Here is a 21,010-nt window from a genome sequence, read left to right on the forward strand (position 1 = left end):
ATTAAAAAATGGTACAAATGTAAGGAAAAACTATTAGTATCACTCCCAATCTGTATCTCTCACTAAACTCCAAACTCCTAAAAGGCAACACCCTTGCTTTGTATCTCCCCACCGAATCCCCCAGAATGCTCTAATATAGAAGCAGAAACAGAGCTCTGTTGGAGCTGAGAGAAACAATTTTTTCCGGAATTGTCAGGGACATCTCGCCAAGAGTTTTACAGGGGTAATAATAGGGACCCGGAGCTATTTTTAATATTTATAAAAGTCTAACCTGATATTATACTATTATCAGCAGTACAGCTTTATAAGCTAAATAAAACATCAATGCCTTCTTTAATTTTTCTTGTTTTCCCTTTTGTATGCAATTATACAAAACAAATGTGTATCTCATAGAAAAATTAATTGTTGCTTTATTTAATAAACACTGTGTGAGGCCCTGGGGTAACTGCCAAGGAAAAAAAGATGAATAAAAGAAGTCATAATCCTTGCCTTCACGGAACTCAGTCCAGGGAAGACAGACAAGTTTAATGTGCGAGTTGACATTATACGACAAGGGCAATCACAATAAAGGGAATATATGGAGGACTGTTAACCTAGACTTACGTGGGGCTGGGTGGTCATGAAAGGCTTCCTGGAGGAAGTCAAACCTTAAAAGACTTCTGGGAGTTATCCAGGCAAAGGCTGTGGGTAAAGGAAGAAAAAGAGGCCAAATAATATGTCCAGGAAGAAAGGAATATATGCAAAAGACAAAAGGAGACAGAAAACACTTTACCAAGAAACTTAGTTCAACAGGGTCCCCATGAAGAATCAGGGTACTGAAGTGGGTAAAGATAGGATTTGCAGAAGGATGACATTTTACCCCACCTTTTATTTTGAAAATTTTCACACCCAGAAAACACTTGAAAAACTAGTGCAATGAATAGCCATATACTACCACCCAGCTACTCCAGGGAGTGGTGGAGGGGGTCAGCGGGGAGAGGGAGAGATAGAATGAACGCATGAATCAACCAATCAATAATAATCTGGCAGGGGCGCCTAGCTGACTCAGTTGGTCGAGTGTCCAACTCTTGATTTCAGCTCAGATCATGATCCCAGGGTTGTGAGATCGAGCCCCACATCGGGCTCTGTGCTGAGTGTGGAGCCTGCTTAGGATTCTCTCTCTCTCCCTCTGCCCCTCTCCCCTGCTTGTGCGCTCTCTCTCTCTCTCTAAAAATTAAAAAATTGATAATCTGGCAAAATGTTAATAACTGGTAATCAACTGGGATTTCTAACACTCTTCAGATGCTCCTTCTCCTCCAATCTGTAAATAGAAATCTTTCTAGATCTTTCCTCCAGTTTTTCCTCCCCTCCCTACTTGAGAAACTTTTAAGATTAACTGGTCATAAAAACACTCTGCTGTAATGTGCAGGCAATGGGAATATTTAGCCCAGATAAACCCGTGTCTCTCAACACATCTTTCATAACTAAGCCCCTAAGGAAAATTTTCAGACTTTTTTTTTTCTAATTGCCTCCTCAGGAAACTTTAATACACAGATAAGCTGTAATTTGGCTTTGTAATGTGCGTATATGTGTATTATATATACATATACATTATATATATTATGTATATATAATACATATGTTTTATACTTTAAAAAAGATTTTTTCATACCCCGAGAACCAATTTTTGCCTTCTTGTGGGCAATATCACTCCCGATGAGAATGCATGGATGAACAGATCTAATACAAAGAGGAATAAATCAGATTATGATAGAATGAATTCCTATTCCAATTAGTTTCTAGAAACAATATTAATGTATTAGCTACTTCTCTAAATGTAAAGTAACATAAATTCAAAGATTTTTTTAACCAAAAAAAGTTCATTCCTAAGTCTTTGGGTCACATCTTCCATGAAAATTTTTTATTATAAGCCACTTGGCCACCATAATTAACACCATAATTAACATGCTCCAGAGAACCCAACAGAGTGAAAAAGGACCTAATTCATCAGTTGTCACCTGGTCCTGACAAAATGAATTAAATAACATAAGTCTCTTTTGGGAAAGGTAGGGGGAGAACCATAGTAATCCCAAGTAGTTTGGGGGCAACGTAGAGGGACCAACCCAAAGTATAGAAGTCCTAGAGATGGAGAATGCTCTTTGTAGGGGCAGCAAAATTTAGGCAGGCGTTGGAATGAGAAGATTTTATTGGAGACAAACTATCAACGACACCGTCTTACCAAGGTCTAGAGCAGTGCTGTTCAGCACACATTTAACGTAAGCAGTCTACGCAATTTTATTCTGGAAGCCACATTACGAAAGTAAAAAGGAACAAGTGAAAATAAGCTTAATAATAGATCTTGTGTACTAGAGTTCTATGAAAAGATTACCACTTTCATATATTGCAACAGTGGCCAGTGCAAAAGAAATAATAATAATAAGCTATCAAGTCATGAAAAGATGCGAAGGAATCTGAAATGTCTGTTACTAGGTGAAAGAAGCCACTCTGAAAAGGCTACATACTGTATGACTCCAGCGATACGTCATCGGGCAAAGGACAAGCCACAGACAGTAAAAGGATGAGGGCTTTGCCAGGAGTGTGAGGAGAGGAAGAGGTGAATACGCGAAGCACTGGGGATTTTTAGGGCAGTGAGATTACTCCGTGTGATACTGTAATGGTGGATACATGACATCATACATTTGTCAAAACCTACTGAATGCACAACACCAAGAGTGAACCTTAATGAAAACTGTGCACTTTGGTGATAATGATGTATCAATATTGGTTCAATTACAACAAAGGTAATTCCTTAGCGCAGGATGCTGATGGTAAGGAGGCTGTGCGTGAGAGGAGAGGGGATCTATAAGAACTCTCTGTGCTTTCTGCTCAATTTTGCTGGGAACCTAAAACTACTCCAAAAAATAAAGTGTCTATTTTAAAATATACGTATATTTATAATATAGGCCATTTCAACATGCAATCCATATAAAACGTTACATTTGAGATATTTGACATTCCTTTTTTCATTATAAATCTTTTCAAACCGGCATGTGTGTACACTTAGACCATTTCTAATTTGTATTAAGCACATGTCAAATGCTCAAAAGCCACATGTGGGACAGCGCAAGTCTAGACAGCGGCGGCACCAAGCCACGCTGGATACGTACATGAGGAAAATGTTTTTGCTGTGCAATCAAGCTTCTGAGTCTTCTTTCCACCCAGGTCACTGCCTCTCAGCTCTTGTCATATAGATATTTAGGAACAGCCTCCCCAAGGACCCCCTCCCCAGTCCAACCCCCCAGAGAGTATCACTCCAAAGATTTTCCTGATGGGACTCTGTCTAAAAGAGAGGCGTGAACACTGAAGAATATAAGGGATCTATCACACTAGAGTTTCCTGAAAACACCATGAACTCCTCATTAATAAAAGGACAAAAAGCTTTCAGGTCCTGCACACTGTGCAAAAAAAGTGAAGAATTTATTAAAATGTAGTGCAGATTGGAATGCTACCTAGAAAATAGGTACTTAAGAAAAAATAGTTGCTGTCAATATAGAAATAAATAACTGGGCTTTGCCTCAGTTGGTGGAGATTATATAGATTTCTGGGCAACCAGGAACATTATTTATATATATTTCCTAGCAACATTCCTGGAACTAATGTATAGGCTTCTCTCTAAGCCATGATATATTATAATCTACTCATGTTCTAAATGCTATTACCAAGATGTGGGTGCACCTCAGCTCAGAAAAGTTAGCTGTCATTTGAATTAGAAAAGGCACCACATTAAATCATAATCTGCCCTTTTATATTCATCATTTTCAGGTTCTATCACTCAGAGAAGCGAGAAGGAAAAAAGGCATTTATTTGCTTACCATTTTGAACAGCTCTTCCGAAGGAAGGGAAAAGAAAAAAACAGAAAGTGGCCTATCACAAAAAAATATGCAGTCCCACAGAATCCTGAAAAGAAAACAGCATGATATAACACAGGCTGTACACATATAAGTTTTATTTATAGTCACAAAAACCATTTTTAAATGCCTAGCTCCCATCCGAGTCCTCTTTGAAATGAAGGAGAGGATTTAAATTAGTATTTAACCATATATGGTATTTTTCTTTTTTTTTAATTTATTTTTTTTCATATATGGTATTTTTCAAATTAAGAATTCTACATGAAAAGTCAAAATATTTTCCATATTTATAATTAAACCTTTCCAAATAAGTATATTAATATAATCTTAACATAATTTAATAAAATGACATGATATCTTGGACTTGATTTAGAATACGCCAACAAATAAAAATAATAATAAAAGTAACAGTGGCAGAAATATATGAAATAAAAATGAGAGAATGCTATGAACTGGTGACACCGAATGATAGATTCTTGGAGGTTTGTTATACTCTCTCCACTATGTATAGCTCATATCTAAGGTTTTCCAAATAAAAAGGTTCAAAATTGTGGGTGGTAAGTTTTAAAATATATGGGTATCTTTAACAAAAGAAATTGTTAACTGGTTATTTCTGACTCAGGGCCTGGCACACGAGATTTACTATTTACTTACACCCTTTTAAACTGTTCACATGTTTTGATCAAACATTATTTTCTCACTAAAAAAAATCTACACACACACATACACACACACACACACACACACACACACTCTAGTGTTTTGGTAAGGGTAGAACACTTAACACTTCCTGAGGATACTGGTTATGCATTTAGCTCTGTACCTGATTAGTTGTGGGTCCTTAATCAAGTTACTTCTGAGCCTTATTAAATAAGGATAACATTTAAATGAAAAAATACATTTGAAAATACCCAACACAGTATCTGGCACAATATAGGTATTCACACAGTGTTGATTTAAATGACATTTAATACTTGGGGACAACTAGATTTACTATGGAGACAGGCCCACTCCTAACATGTGGGGGGCCAGGAGCAAAAGGAGAAAAAGAGGCATTAGCCCATATTGTTTTTCTCTTTCCACCCCATGGAGGACATCCCAACAAACTCCATCAAGCTCCACCACCCCCAGCAGCTGCCCTTTGACCACTCCTGAGGCCAAGGTGAAAGGGGTAGAGTGGGATAATGTATTCTTAGTATTCCCTGTCCCCTGGGTAGGGATGTGACTGCAGAGGAGCCTGAGTAGTTCCTTTCAAAGCAAAGAGCTCAGGGTAGGGGACCCAGGTGCCTGAACTAAAAGCTGTACCGATTTGGGGCACCTGGGTGGCTCCGCTGGTTAAGTGTCTGACTCTTAATTTTGGCTCAGGTTACGATCTCATGGTTCGTGAGATCAAGCCCGCGTCAGGCTCTGCACTGACAATGTGGAGCCAGCTTGGGATTCTCTCCCAGTCTCTCTCTCTCTGCCACTCTCCTGCTCATGCTCTCTGAATGAATGAATGAATGAATGAATGAATGAATAAATAAGCTGTACTGAATAGAGACCAGCTGTTATACTGAACAACTCAACAGAGTAAGAGTCAGAAGACATGGATTCATGTCCCAGTTCTCCAGTAATTTCATGTGACCTCAGGCCATGTCTTTACCTAGCTGTGCCTCAATTTTCTCATATATCCATCTAATAAATATTTTTTGGGCTCCAGTTACGGGCTAGACATGCATCTAGATACTGTGAATACACAGAGAACACCACAGACAATAGCCTTTATCTTCAGAGACTTACCATTCTGATAGGGAACAAGCCATGAAGATATCTGGGGCAAATGTAGTCCAGACAAAGGGTCTCTTCTACATCAAAAGTTTCATGATTAATCTGGCAAGTTGACATGTTCATTAAATACAAATAACAAAGGAATCCTAAGGGAAAAAAATAGCATATGTTAAATTATAATGCAATATTATAAAGAGTGCAAAACATGCCTTTTATTTTTTCTTCTTTTTCATTAATTTTTTTGAGTGTAGTTGACACGCAATGTTACCTTTCAGGTATACGACACAGTCATTCGGCAAGTCTAACCATGATGCTATCCTCACCACAAGTGTCGCTACCAGCTGTCACCATACAACGCTATTACAGTATCACTGAATATATTCCTTATGCTGTGCCGTTGATTCCTGCGACCCCTTCATTCCAAGACTGGAAGCCTGTATCTCCCACCGCCCTTTATTCATTTTGCCCTTCCCCCCTTCCCTCCCTTCTGGCACCCACCAGTTTGTTCTCTGTGCATACAGGTGTGGTTTTTTTTTGTCTGTTTACTCACTTAAAACATGCCTTTTAGTATCTGTTCTCTAAAAACATTCACAACTACTGCTCTAATTTTAATCACAAGAATTATCATCATCCGCAGTACAAAATCCAATCTCAAAATGTGCCATTTTCTTTGTATTATTACCCAATTTATTTATGTATATTTTATGTGGAAGATAAATTTATATAAAAGATAATCTAATCACAAAGTGTTTATCCACATTAATTTTTTAGTAAATATGTTAATCTATCAGAGGCTTCATAAAACATTTATTTCAAAAAAGGTTAATAATGAGCTTTATTATTTCATAAACACAGAAAAAGGAATTCACAGAAAATGAATAAAGTGTGTAATCAAGTACAATCTAAGAATAGCTTATATTTATGCCAAACCAATTAAGATTGGGTGCAGCTTCCTGACTATATCCACTATGGGGTGTTTGGGGTCAGGGCAGAGCATTTGGTCAGGCAGCTAGGAGTCAAGTGAGATGTTAAAGAAGACTGTGGAGAATTTTTTCTGAAACGGTGGGTAATAAGTAACAACGGATCTTATGAGTCATTTAGTTCCAGTCTGACCTGAAAGTAGTTACACAAGCAGAGCTCCAAAGCTCAGATCATTCTAGGCCTTTCATCCCACACCTTCTCAAGAGTGAAGAGCTGCCCAGTTAACATAAAATCTCAGCTATAAGGAACTATTTATACTTATTAGATCTCACAATTAGAAACATCTTGGGGCACCTTGGTGGCTCAGTCTGTTGAGTGTCCAACTTTTGGCTCAGGCCATAATCTCACAGTTCATGAGTTCAAGCCCCGCATCTGGCTCTGTGCCAAATTATCTGTCTCCCTCTCTCTCTGGACCACCTCTCTTCGCGTGCGCGGGCACTCTTTCTCAAAGATAAACATTAAAAAAAAAAAAAAAGAAACATCTCAAGGCACGGCGAATTTCTAGATAAAATGCAAAGCAGCCATAATGCAATGGGACCAAGTTTTCTCTCACCCATCTCAGTTCAAAATAAGCAAAATAGAAGTGTGTGCTGTCTAAGCTTTGGAAGTAGGAGAGCATTTTATTGCAGCTACTTCCACTAGATGGCACTAAAGACTCTTTTAGGAATCAGGCTCTTTTAGGGGGAAAAAAAAAATCAGGGTGAGGCAGTAGGAGAAATGAGGTTGACTAGGCTGAGGTTGCAGAGGGAAAGGTAGAGTTAAGGGAAGCCCCTCCTAGAAGATAGCTTCCATGAAAGCAGGGATTTTTGCTCTACACAATGATGTATCTTGGCACACAGTCAGAAGTCCCTGCCCTCATTACCGTTCTAGTGGGGAGCAAACCACAAAGACATTTGGGGAAAACATATTCCAGGTGCTCAAAGAATATCTGATGAAGAAATGAAGGTCCTGAATAGCCACTGAAGATCATGACCAAATTAGGGTTTCAGAAAGATTTTTGACAGGGTCATAGAGAATGGACTGTAAACAGGGACACTAATTAGTAATCCAAAGAAAGCCTGGTAAGGACTTGAACTAAAAAGCAGGAATAATAGGCATAGAAGGGAGGGAGTAAATTCAGAGATATGATGTGGGCAATAATGATAACAGTAAAAAAAAAAAAAAAAAAAAAGAGCTCCCATATAAAACATGGGCTAGTGCTCTATAAACGCCACCTCCAAATCTCACAACCATCAGGGAGGATGAAGTTTTTGTTTTTGTTTTTGTTTTTAAATAGGCTGAGGACCCTGGGGAATACCAGTGTTTTAAGAGCCCAGTGGAAGAAGTAGTGTGCTGCAGGAAGAAAGAGAAGGATTGGTTAGAGAGGCAGGAAGTGGAAGGAAAATCGAGAACAGTGTTGTAGCAACCAAGGGAGGAGAAAGAGAAAGTTTCAAGAAATGAGGCAGCGTTGAAAGCAGGGGCACCTGGCTCAGCTGGTACAGCATGTGGCTCTCCAAGTCTTGAGCTCCAGCCCCACGATGGGTGTCTCCCTCTCTCTCTCCGGGAGGGAGCTTACTTTAAAAACAAACAAAAACGATAGCAAATTCCATTCGATCATAACTGAAAAGTATTCACTGGATTTAACAAGTTGGAAGTTACCAGGGACTCTGGCAAAAGCAATTTTCAGAGGAATGGTGACAGCAAAAGCCAGATCCTAGTGTTTAGGAGTAAAATGCAAGAATTAGAGAAGCAAGTGTAGACTCTTCTTTTTAAGAGGCCACGGGAAATCAGGAGCTAGAGAGGGGCATAGGGTAGGAGATTTAAGCATGAGTAGGAGTTGAAAGAAAAGTCCACCAGAAAGGAACGGACGAAGACAGAGGAGAGAGAACAGGCAGATGAGTCTGGCCTCAGAGCACAGATCCTAGGAGAAAGGATTCTCTTTCCCTTGAAGGAAGGAAAAAGGATGGGGAGTGAGAAAGAAGTTTAACGGTGAAAGGTAAGTCCGGCATAGCTCTCTGGTTCACCTTCTATGTATATTCACTCAGTCTCTGCTGGTACTAATCGATCAAAATGCCCAAGCAAGCCCTGATTTCTTGATGGGTCACCCTGCTTTTCCATCCTTCCTGCCTTTGGTACTTTCCCTGTCCTGGGCTACGAGAGTGGGCTGAAATTCTTTAGACGCCCCGATGGACCTGATCACTTTCATCAGTCCTATTCCTCTGACCCTGTGACTTCTGTCCTTCCCTGTAACTATTTGCTGCCTGGGGTCCTCAGAAAAGATGAAGTAGTCTGTTAGCATGGAATAAAACACTGAGCTGATTCTGGGAAAGGAGAATCCTTAACTAATCCTCGCCTGTGATCTCACGCCATATCACCTATGGTCTGCACTAGCTACAAAACTCTTGGTTGCCTGTAGTCCTGTTTATCCTCCTTAATTGGACATCATCATTTCCTGCCTCGCCAATAACAAGTCCTTATTACATGTCTACTGATTAGGCACTAGGTTGGTTTCCAAGGGTTCTCATCTTAATAGAGACACAGTGTATTTGTGCGTGTGTGTGGTGCATACATATATCCATGCACCCACACATACATACATAATAAAAACACTTAATACTACCATGTGACACAAACTGAAAAGAGGAAAGTAGAGGAAAAGAGCCACTGGAGCTCAAATTTGGGGCTCTGAAGCAACAGGGAATTTCAAGGCAGTAGTGTAAAGCAGGCCTGACATCAAAGGACGGGGAGGTTTAAATAGTAAAGGTGTAAGAATTCTGCAGACAAAACTGGCAAAGGCCAAGAAGCGTGTTTGACCATGTTTAGGGGGGTAACTAAAAGGCCAGGTTTATCGATGTATTAGGGAATCCAGATTTTATCCTATGGCGATAGGGAGCTAGTGCAACTTTTAGAATGAAGACTGACTTGTACCATGTTTTCACCTGTTTTTAGAATTAATTTGGGAAAAATCATAGGGTTGACTAAGGACTTGAACTAAAAAAAATGGGGGGCAGGGATAATTCAGAGACTACTGTAATATCTGAGGTGAGGGCTTAATACTACAGGTAAGGGTCCTGTATCATCCTAAAATTCTATGCAGTATGATGTTGGCAGTGGGCATGGAAAGAAATTGGTACCTGCCTGGACATGGAAAAAGAGAAAGGAAGCCAGGAACACTATAAGGTTTCAAGCTGGAGAGAAGGGGGAATAATGATATCCTTGAGAGAATAAAATAGGAAAGTTCAGAGAGCACAGTTTAGTGAGCAAAAAAGTTCAATGAAGTTTAAGGTATGTGGGGTTTAGGAAGATGGGGACACAATGAGTGCAGATTTAGAACAGCTGTGACCAAAGCTCAGGGGAGAAAGTGTGGATGTGGGAATCACCTACGTAACATGACAAATAGAGAAAAAAAGGGTATAAAGAGGACGAAGGGAAACCAGGGAAGGAGAGTGTGAGAAACAGCCCAAGAGATTAGGCCAGAAGAGTAGAGGATTTAGAAAAAGAAAGCAAGTTTTAAGGATGAGGAAGTACATAACAATGGTAAGTACTAAAGAGGCTGTATATTGGGGAAAGTATATTGGCGAAAAGTGACTTGGTCACTTGTAATCTACAAGTGAAAAGTTTCAACAGAAGAGAGGAGTTGGGGCGCCTGGGTGGTTGTCAGTTAGGCTTCCGACTTCAGCTCAGGTCATGATCTCGCGGTTCATGGGTTCAAGCCCCACATCAGGCTCTGTGCTGACAGCTCAGAGCCTGGAGCCTGTTTCAGATTCTCTTTCTCCCTCTCTGTCTCTGCCCCTCCTCCGCTGGTGCTCTCTCTCAAAAATAAATAAACATGAAAAAAAAAATTTTTTTATAGTTTATTTGAGGGAGGAAAAAAATGGGTGGTGATGAACACAGAAAGCAGGACAATTCTTTTGAGGAATATAGTGATGAGAGTCACAAAACTCAGCTAAATTGAAAGTCAGCTGAGTCGAGGGGGGATGTGCATCCCCCTTTAGGACTTGATCACAACTCTTGGCAGAAAGAACATGCTAGTAAAGGAGTGACTGAAAATGTAGGAGCAGCAAAGTTTTGAAGAGCCAGGAGAGGTTGGAGTAAAAGAGCAAAGGTCTTGAGGAAGAGAAGAAAGGCAGTCAGGATGGGTGTGAGAGGAGGTGCGACAAACCATAGATTTTTAAGCAGAAAGTGAGTGAGTTTTCCAGATAATCTTGCTTTTCTCACCCCATTCAAGTTACCTGCTGAGTACATAAGGTATTAGATGCTAGAAAGGAGAGTCTGGATCAGAAGGAGGAGGAGGAGAAGCTGAAGAAATCCAGGTAAAGACTATTTTTTAAGACCTTCGTGGTCATACTCATTTTTAGAAATCACAAATCATTTTTATGTAACAGTGGCATTGGACTCATGGCCATGCTGTATTTTGGAAATGGCCAAACATTTCCATTTTTAAAAACGTTTATAGTTTTCATACTCTAAAGTCAAGTGTTATTTTGTTTTGGGTTTCAGATTCCGTATTTTTGTAAGCTTAGGCTCCAGGCTAAGTGTGCCTCTAGCATGAACTCAATGAAACAGCTGCCCATTGGGTCCAAATCAACTAGGGAGGGTCAGGAACAAAACCAGCAGTGAGAGAACCAGGCATACCAGACAAGCTTAAGGGACTGGAAATAGAACAGTGGAGGGGAAGGAGCTAGAGGGTTACCATTTCTGGAAATTGTGGAGATACAGGTCCCAGATCTCGGGTGTGGCAAAGCCCCCACAGGGCCGAATAAGGAGACTCCTGGTGAGGATACTTGAAGAAAGAGACAAAGAAATTGCCAAGGCTGCCTGTCGCGTTCATCTTCCCAATTATTTTGTGAGCCCATAAAGGGTTCCCTCCCTCTTGGCCAGGAGCCACTCTCCCATTGTGACCAGTCACGGCCCCCCTTGGACTGACTGATCAAAACAGCCGGACAAACTTGCTCCGTTTCTGGTGTACGGAACTGTAGGCTTCTGGGTGACAAATACCTAACCCCTCTGGCCTTCCGCGCCCCTGGCCCCGACGGGTCACACAACGGCTTCTTCACCCCAGGGAACCACGAAGCCAGCCCTCGGTTCAACGGTCTCCCAGACGGGTCCCCAGAACCTCGAGGCCCTGAGCCCCGGGAAACGAAGCTCTTGTAACCTGCATGCTGAGCCTGGGGGATTCCTGGACTAAAATAAGCTGAGGAGGCCCAGGCGGGAACTCGTGGGCTCAGGCCGGCCGAGCAGAAACGTCCTTCATAGAGTCCGAAGCCTCTGGGACGAGGACCCCTCGTCCTACAACTCCCAGCAAGCTGTGCGCTGAGCAACTGACAGCGCCACCCGCCAATGGAAGGGCCCGGTCTGGGTCCGTGGGCCCAATCCGAGGGCGCAAAGGAGGCCGTCCCCGTGGCAGACCAGCGGGGCTTTTTAAGTGGTCCTCTGGCCTCTCTGGTCGCCACAGCGATAGAGGGATCGTCCCCGTAAAAGGGTGACGCTGCTTATACTATGCCGCTCACTTCCAGCCTCGCTCTTTTCCTCCCCTCGGCCCTAGCCCTCCTGCCGCCGGGCCCCCGGCACTTAGAAAGATCCCTCCCCTCCCCGTCGGAGTGGCCTGGCGAAGATGTGGAATTTCCAAACCTTATTGGATGGTGGTGGTGTCACTCTGGGGGGAGGCGGGACCCCCAGCGGCGAAGGCCGCCCCTCTCGGACGGTGATTGGACTCGCCTGAGTAGACCGGGCTGGGATTGGTGCGAGATGGGGCCAGAGCCATCGGGCACCTTGAGCCGAGGTGTCGGGGAGGCGGCGGCCGCAGAGAGGCCGGCCGGAATCGCAGTTCCTTTGCCCGCCGTGTGCGGTCCGCGAAGGGCCGGGTCGAGGGAAGGAGCGGGAGCCCCCCCCTCCCCACCTCATCACGCGGGGGCGGGGGAGGCGCTTGTCGCGTGTCGGGCGCAGGACCCTTGGGGCCGGGGGGGGGGGGGGGGGGGGGGGGCCGGGACGCGGGAGGGGGGCGGGTAGTGGAGGAAGTGAGAGGTGCAGGGGTCCAGGAGTTGGCATCAGGACCAGCTCAGGATTTAGACCTGGAAGTGCTTCCGGGGCGGAGGACTTGGGGGGCAGAGGAGGGCGTGGGTGCGTCTGGTATGGGATGCCATGGAAAGGAGGGGGCCCTCCTAAGTAGATCCGTGGGTGGTTCCTTTGACTCTTCTATCATTTTGCCCTTTGCTTTGCCGAAGAGAGAGTCCCCATGGTCTCTGCTCAAATTCTGGAAACTTTCTCTTTGGGTGGGCTTAATCACCTACTACTTTATTATAGAACTACCCAGAGCCTTTCCTGATACTGGGCACAAACGTGGGGAATATGTCAGAAAACAGGAAGCCGCTGCTGGGCTTCGTGGGCAAACTCCCCAGTGGGACTGCACTTGGGAACTCAGGCAAGACTCACTGCCCTTTGTGCATGGGGCTTTTCAAAGCCCCCAGGCTCTTGCCTTGTTTGCACACAGTTTGCACCACGTGTCTGGAGCAGCTGGAACCCTACTCAGTAGTGGACATCCGAGGGGGCGACTCTGACACAAGCTCTGAGGGGTCAATATTCCAGGAACTCAAGCCACACAGTCTGCAGCCCCAGATCGGCATCCTCTGTCCGGTATGTGACACTCAGGTGGACCTGCCCATGGGTGGAGTGAAGGCTTTAACCATAGACCACCTGGCCATGAATGACGTGATGCTGGAGAGTCTTCGTGGGGAAGGCCAGGGCCTGGTGTGTGACCTGTGCAGCGACAGGGAAGTGGAGAAGAGATGTCAGACCTGCAGAGCCAACCTCTGCCACTTCTGCTGCCAGGCTCATAGGTAAAGATGGGATACCCCACCTGGTGTAGCTTAAGAGCAGGAAAAAAAAAAAAAAAAAAAAAGTGGTGTCAAGCCAGAAATCCCTTGTGAAGAGATGGGAAGGAAAGCGCTCTCAAGTGCCATGTAAGGTCAAACAGCAATATATGCTGTGATAAATACTCTAGGATAGTAGTTAACTCCTGCACCCTTACATAATACCTGTAGTAATAGTGGAATCAAAGGTTTGCATAGTCCTTTTGCGGTTTGGGAAGCACATTCACAGTTTCCTTGGGTCCTTAATCGCTTTTTGTATAAGGGATAATGGTAGTGGGTGCTGGCTGAACAGAAGAATATAAGAGCATAGCCCCTGGCCTTAATCTCATTTGATGCCTTGCTGCTCTTATAGAAAAGCAGGCACTGTTTTCACTCCCATTTATTATTTGAGGAAACTGAAGCTCAACACTGTGATTTGCCAAGGTCCGCCAGCTGGGAAGGAGTGCGTAACAGAACCGAATTTTACATCTAGGGCTTCTGGCTGCATTCTGTACTCTTTCTGCTAATCCACGCTGCCCTCCAAACAGTATAAGGTGCTATTTGGCGGCGCCCCACCTCAGCCTTTGCCTTGTACTACCTAGAGTCACTCTGGAGCTTGGTGAGGTGGGCCGGTAGGTGCTTGTTGGGGTGCATATTTAGGTCTTTCGTGGCATTTGGTGAAGTTTGCCACATGGATCACTCTTTGTCCCTTGTCCACCTTCTCCCCCATTCCAGGGCATCAGAATAGAAAATAGCCATGATTTTAGGATTAGCTTAAAATAGTTTCTAAATTCTACCTTCCATTTGTTTTCTGGTCGCACCCACAGAACAAGTTAGTAGTCTTCAGTCTATTTTTAACTGGTAATTATGACTGCCTTGCTGCCAGTCAAACAGCTGATGCTGTTTTCTCTACAGCCATGTTTCTGGTGCCAGAATAGGCATGTAAGCTCCAAGTTGATATAATGCTAACTGGGGGGATCGCTCAACAGTCATCAGGTTTTCTAGAGATTTCCTTGAAACTCCAGAAGGCTACAGAAAAGGGGAATTAAGAGAAGTGTGATCCTACTGACCGCTGATTTCACTCTTTCTAATAATTTCGATGACTCGAGGAAAATTCTAGCTTGCTGCTTTGGGGTGGTGGAGCGCTGGTCATGGAAATGCTTTACCGAAATCTTAGGGAGACTTAATGTCACGGCCAGCCAGACACTTTTTAATTGCCTAGGGTGTGCTGCTGTGTCCTCTTGCATAGTTTCTGTCTCCTGGTGCTGGGTTACCTCCATGCTCTCACCTCTAGCTTGCTGAAGGAGCAGGCCATGGCTGTTGTTGAAACTTGCCAAATTCACTCTTCGGAGAAAGTTCCAGGACATAGCCTTAGTGTCGCAACCTTTGGCAGAGTCCCGTTCCAGGCCAGAGAGCCCTAGTCCACTATCACTTTATTCAATATAGTAGCCCTTTCAAGTAGGTACTATCCCCCCTGGGACAGATGAGGAACTGGAATCAGAGAGGACCCTGTGGTTAGTAAGAGGTTAGAGCAAGGGACCGAACTCAGGTTTCTTTGACTTCAGCGCCCATGCTTTTGAAACTGCCCGACTGTTTCCCAACTGAATTGTCCCCTAATGTCCCGATCCTGGCTCTGTTTGCCCCTAGGCGGCAGAAGAAAACAACTTACCACACGGTGGTGGACCTAAAAGACTTGAAAGGCTACAGCAGGATCGGGAAGCCCATTCTGTGTCCCGTGCACCCAGCAGAGGAGCTGAGACTGTTCTGTGAGCTCTGTGACCGGCCCGTGTGCCGGGACTGCGTGGTGGGCGAGCACCGGGAGCACCCCTACGACTTCGCCAGCAACGTTATTCACAAGCACGGGGACTCTGTGCGGGAGCTTCTCAGAGGCACCCAGCCCCACGTGGAGGCCCTGGAGGAAGCCCTGGCACAGATCACAGAGATGAACAGTGCCCTCCAGAAGCGAGTGGAGGCTGTGGCAGCTGACGTGCGAACGTTCTCCGAGGGTTACATCAAGGCCATTGAGGAGCACCGGGACAGGCTGCTGAAGCAGCTGGAAGACATCCGGGTCCAGAAGGAAAACTCCCTGCAGCTGCAGAAGGCACAGCTCGAGCAGCTGCTGGCGGACATGCGGACGGGCGTGGAGTTCACTGAGCACCTGCTGACCAGTGGCTCGGACTTGGAGATCCTCATCACCAAGGGGGTGGTAGTGGAACGGCTCACGAAGCTGAACAAAGTTGAATATAGTGCCCATCCTGGAGTAAACGATAAGATACGCTTCTCTCCTCAGCAGAGAGCAGGCCGGTGCCGTGGCTATGAAGTTTATGGGACCATCAATACGAAAGAGGTCGATCCAGCTAAATGTGTCCTTCAAGGAGAAGGTAGGAAGGCATTTGAGAGGGCAGTGGATGGGGACATGGTGTTGAAAGAGGTACGGCTTTTTCAGCCGGGGCCTTCATCCAGCTAGGAAGAGCTTCCTCCTGACTGGTTTACCAAGGGAGAGAGCCATACCGGTCCGAAGGACAGTGACCCCTCCCTTGCCTTTCTTTCTGTTTCGTTCTGGTCAGGGTACGGTGCGTAGCCCATACAGGGGTGAGGCTTGACCCTTTTCCAGTTGAGCAAAGTAGTAACTAGCAAGGACCTCAAGGAGCGTGCTATTTCTATCAGATGACAGAGGAGCCCGTGCCCGTAGAAGACAACAGGATAGGCCAGGGCGAAATCCTGCCTGCTCGGAGAGGAGACTGGCAGGCCCCAGAGTACTTGGATCTGGTTCTGAAGAGAGTTTCGGAGGAGTGAGGAAGACAGGGTTATAATGTACTTTCTTCTATGCCCTTTGTGGTTCATGTAAGTCACATCTCAGCATTGAAAAGATTATGATAGGCATTCCATTCAGTAGGGGGAGAAACAATTTCTTTTGCCCATTCTGTCCCTAAAGGAGGCATGTCATTCAAACATATAGTTTAGAGATCGGTCCTGACAGCAAGACGGTACCGTAGGGGCAGGCTGACTCTGGCGCGGGAATTCTTAACTGTTTGGAGGTCACAGATCCCTTTGAGAATGATCTCTCCCCAAGGAACAGCTATTACTTTGGGCACACCATTTCAGGAGATTCTTAGACCCTTCATAAGCCTCTCCAAAGACCACATGGTAGTTCATGAACCGCAGGTTAAGAAGCCATGTTGCACCTGCTGGACCAGAGGCTGTAGCTACTGAATATTCCCCGCAGCATGCTGGCAGGAGGGCCGAAGATTCGAAGCTGATTAACCGACCCCCCTGCCTGTTCCAGCATGATCCACAGCTCAGGGAGAGCGGTTTGGGGGCTACTACCTTCTCTCACAGGGTCTAGAGCTTCTCTTCTCTGAATACGTAGGTTTGTCCTTAGGATTAGCTCCCTTAGGGCTGAGGTTCAGGTTCAGGATCCTGCGTGATCCAAGAGTAGCTACTGGCTGAGAGACAACCAGGCTCGCCAGGAGGGAGTGCCAAGAGGTATGCTCTAGGGGAAAGAGCCAGAAGAGAAGAAAAAGGAAGCAGGGCCATCACAGTAAACAGGAAGCACAACTGTTTGTTCTAAAGAGAAAAGGCGAGATGGTGTCTGATCTGGGGATGCAGTCACCAATGGTTGGCCTTTGAGATGAGGACTGAGTGTTTATCTTCTGCAGATCTCTACAGAGCCCGGGAGAAACAGACAGCCTCTTTCACCCTGCTTTGCAAGGATGCAGCAGGAGAGAGCATGGGCAGGGGAGGAGACAGCGTGCACGTCGCTGTAGTCCCCAAAGATAAGAAAGACAGGTTTGTATTACACAGTCAGGTGTCAGGGGTCATAGGGGGTGATGAAACTGGAAACTTGAGGCCCTTCCCAGTAGTGATATAACTGCGTGGTTAGATCCCACTCCCCTGACGCTGTTAAAAAATGTGATATGACCTTTTGGAGCAGATGTGTTTTCTTGTGTGGGTTTTATGCCAGTACTCAATGCTCTGCCCCTCAGATTGTCTGAAAAATATTCTGTGTTGGACTGAATGGCCCCCTTCTCAAAATTCAGCCCCACTTTGCTACTACATTGTGCTGGGAGTGTATTTTTATGTCTCTGGAATCAGGAGAGAGGAGAGAGCGGGAGGGTACAACAGGAACCCCTCAAAGAACACAGTAACGCTTTCAAGGAACTCATCTGTACATCAGGTTGGATCAGCATTTATGCCGCTTCCCCTCTGCTGTAAAATTAATTTCTGAGACCAGTGGAAGAAGTGTCCTGCTGGGGGATATTTCAAATTAATATCGGGTTGAATGGTGTAGAGTTTACACCCTAAAGTAGCGGGCAGTTGCGGCCGGCTTGTGAGAGTGAGTGGTTATTGAACTCCATGTGCATTCAGTCCGGTCAGAACGCTGGTACAAGATAACAAGGATGGGACGTACTATGTCTCCTATACTCCCAAGGAGCCTGGCATCTATACCGTGTTGGTCTGCGTCAAAGAGCAGCATGTGCAGGTAAGTGAGTGGGACCCACGTGTGTGCCTCCCTGGGCTCCTTTCCCCTTGGCTCCTCTGGCTTCTACCATCTCAGGACGTGGGGACATGTCTCATAGGATCAGCTGTATGGAGGGGCCCAATAGAATTCTCTTTTTTACTCTGTTCACATTAGAAATGACCCAGACTTTGCTACTTTTAGCCTTACTAAAGGATGCTGGTGACCAGAAGAACTCTATCCCTACTGTACCTCCTGGCAGTTAGGCTTGCCTTTCATCATTCTCCCAGTTGGAGACTTCTTGACTTGGGAAAGATACCTCAGTCACAGTGGGCAATCTGCCTGGGAACAAGTATACACATTCAAGCAATATAATCTAGCTCGGGATTTTCCAGCTTTCTTCGGACTGTGACCGGACGTACTGGAACTTACTGTAACGCAGTTTGGGAGAGTTAGGCCCTCTCCCCTCAACTGACCAGTCTTCTCTCTGCCTGGCCATCTGCCCGCGTCACTCTTTCCATACGTGCTTAGCCATTACCAGGGTTACCACACGACCTCCGCAGCAAGGATAACACCTTCTGGTTTAGAGATTACAAATTTTTAAAAATTGGGCAATACTCAGCATGTCCAACAGAATCTCAAGTAGTCACAGGTGTTCCCCGACCAGAAAGCAATACTGACAGGGACAATAAAATACCATAGTGTCGTGATATGTTGGGCTTGTGGCGTGTGCACCAGGAAGACTCCTATTCAGCAGCCACTTCCTGCCTGTCTGATTACGGCACGCTGGGGTGGGCCAGGTCCCTTTGCAGACATTCTCACACCTTTCTTCCAAACCGTTCGGGCATAGCGATCATTGTCCACTCAGACTGAGAAACAAACTTGCTGAAATACACAGTCCCTGTATAGCAGGATCAGAATTTGAACCCATTTCTTTGAACTCTGGTTTGTTTTTTAAAACAGATCATAAACTAGGGGCGCCTGGGTGGCTCTGTCGGTTAAGCGACTGGCTTCATCTCAGGTCATGATCTCACGGTCTGTGAGTTTGAGCCCTGTGTCGGGCTTGGTGCTGACAGCTTGGAGCCTGGAGCCTGCTTCGGATTCTGTGTCTCCCTCTCTTTCTGCCCCTCTCCCCCTCCCCACTCTGTCTCTCTTTCAAAAATAAATAAAGATTAAAATAGATCATATACTCTTTAAGGGAAGAGAGATGGAACATTTGAAAGGCTTCTAAGGTGCCACACTCCTCTGCTTGGTGCTTTTGCAGACAGTACGGTTCCCACTCAGGGACAGGCACGTAAGCAACACTTATTAAATATTTGTGGTCTAATGTAGGACAGAAACTGGAGAGTGGAAGTTGTCCTTGAAGGGGCAGGTAGGAGAGTTTCTAATTTGAGAATTATTCACCTTTCTCCCTTGCCTGTATCCTCATAGACCTAGACTAAGCGGATGGGTAAATGGATATGTCCAGGGGGGACGGGTGGAAGGAAGGGAGTGACGGCCCAGCCTCGGGGTTGCGGCACACCAACACCCCTCCGGGACGGAGAAGACCGTGACATCCGTGACGCAGGAGCACAGATTGGGTTTACTCGTGTATCAGGTGGGCCACGTGCCAGAAGGGCCACACACATTCCTTGACTCTCACTGCATTTGTACCTGGCGCCGTCCAGCCGAGCACCCAGCTAGTTACCGTCCCTAGTCTGTTTCCCTGCCGTGGTCCCTGTCCTCCATGGCCAGGCCCTGGGACTTACACCGCATTTAGCACATGTGACGCTCAGCACACCCCTGTTGACTCATAAGGTGCTGTTCTCTGCTCTTGGTCTAAACACTGAAGGGCTCACCATTCACTGTGACCGTGAGGAAAAGGCATCGCTCACACACAGGCGTGTTTCACTGCTGCACGTTCTGCTCCAGCGGAGGCCAGAAAACGGCTCGCTGTGCCTGTGGAGGCACCATGCCAGGTAAGGAGGCTCGCTCTCCAAGTCCTGCCCCTGTGGGCCTGTCTCCCAGCAGTGGGGGTCACCTACCGCACAGCCACTAGGTTTAGGATGTTCAGACATAGGCTTTCTTGCTGGGAATATCATCTGTGCCTGTAAATATACCACACTTCTAGAAGTTTCACTTAACGCTTCTTTATTCTGAAAAGTGAAATCGTAAGCTGAAAAGTTCGGAGTTCTTTTAGTTTTGATACAGTTCGCCAATCTTATGAGCCCTGTGCTCCTCCCCAGGACATTCGATTTCCATCTGTACCCTTTCCCGCAGCCTGGCACTTAAAAACTATAAGTCCACTCTGTTCCTTTTAAAACCTTAAATTCCAAGCAAGGCAGGGATGGGGAGAAGGTCTGGCTCTTTCCTTGGGGGTAGGGGCATCAGCTCAGGCAAGAGATCTAATTATTTCTTTTAAAGTATTCTACTGTGTTTGTGCTCTGATGGTGGGCCTTAAGATGGGCTCAGGCACCGTTTTGCATAAACACTACAGGAACTACGTTCTTTTTTACTTCTGCCACTCTTCCCTTCTCTCTTATTTCAATTCTTTTTCAGTGAAAATCCAAACCAGCTCATCTCCTTGAGTTAGCAGAACGTTAAAACAACACTCTTCTTAGAACTTCGGCTAACTGACAGTCTTAACTGACTGTCTTCAGCCCTCGGGAGCCCTCCTGCTACGGAGGCGACAGTTTGTTCTCCTCACCGGGTTCTTACTAAACGTTTTCACATCCATGAGTCTAAACGTTGCCAGAAGCTTTAGTTTCCCTGGTGAACTTCTGGACTTCACTCTAATGGCTGTCTTCTGTCTCCTCTCTGAACCACCATGCAGGTGGGTACCTGGGCTGTGGCCACGGACACAAAGGTCACCCAGGCCGCCCGCACTGGTCATGCTGCGGGAAGTTTGCTGAGAAGTCGGAATGCACATGGACAGGTGGGGAGAGTGCACCGAGGAGTCTACTCAGGACCGTAGCCCTCTGATGCTTTCCTGGCTACGCGGTCAGCTTGTCCGAGCGGTGCCCAGCCTTCAGATGACCAGAGGACCCCAGACATTAATTCTGAAGAATCTGATACAATAAAACAAAGTGCCTTGTCTTATACTCTCGAGT

At 45.5% G+C, this 21,010-nt stretch overlaps 1 protein-coding gene and 1 long non-coding RNA gene across 5 annotated transcripts in view; one reads left to right on the forward strand and one right to left on the reverse strand.

The window, feature by feature from the left end:
- LOC132673160 (uncharacterized) overlaps nucleotides 1-12,591 on the reverse strand; it is a 24,628-nt gene extending 12,037 nt beyond the window's left edge. Inside the window, exons 1-4 of one of the 3 annotated variants that reach the window (XR_009607888.2) lie at nucleotides 11,770-12,150; nucleotides 11,308-11,397; nucleotides 5,667-5,800; nucleotides 3,852-3,936 (exon numbers count right to left, since the gene is read on the reverse strand). This is a non-coding gene — a long non-coding RNA (uncharacterized LOC132673160). Of the gene's footprint in view, nucleotides 1-3,851; nucleotides 3,937-5,666; nucleotides 5,801-11,307; nucleotides 11,398-11,612; nucleotides 12,151-12,245 lie in introns of those variants that run through there. The other 2 variants (XR_009607889.2, XR_009607890.2) reach the window with 2 other exon arrangements.
- TRIM45 (tripartite motif containing 45) lies at nucleotides 12,585-20,982 on the forward strand. Of its 2 annotated transcripts, none has more exons than XM_060625579.2 (6): nucleotides 12,585-13,450; nucleotides 15,110-15,843; nucleotides 17,122-17,251; nucleotides 17,831-17,945; nucleotides 19,719-19,879; nucleotides 20,734-20,982. In XM_060625579.2, exons 1-6 carry the CDS (start codon nucleotides 12,963-12,965, stop codon nucleotides 20,810-20,812), a joined length of 1,707 nt encoding a protein of 568 aa, XP_060481562.2. In that variant the 5' UTR covers nucleotides 12,585-12,962; the 3' UTR covers nucleotides 20,813-20,982. The 2 variants fall into 2 exon arrangements, with proteins under 2 accessions (XP_060481562.2, XP_060481561.2); XM_060625578.2 differs by having other exon boundaries at nucleotides 19,753-19,879.
- Nucleotides 20,983-21,010: the final 28 nt, after the last annotated feature.

The sequence above is a fragment of the Panthera onca genome, chromosome C1, assembly GCF_046562875.1.
Source record: "Panthera onca isolate mPanOnc1 chromosome C1, mPanOnc1 haplotype 2, whole genome shotgun sequence".
NCBI classification, from domain to species: domain Eukaryota; kingdom Metazoa; phylum Chordata; class Mammalia; order Carnivora; family Felidae; genus Panthera; species Panthera onca.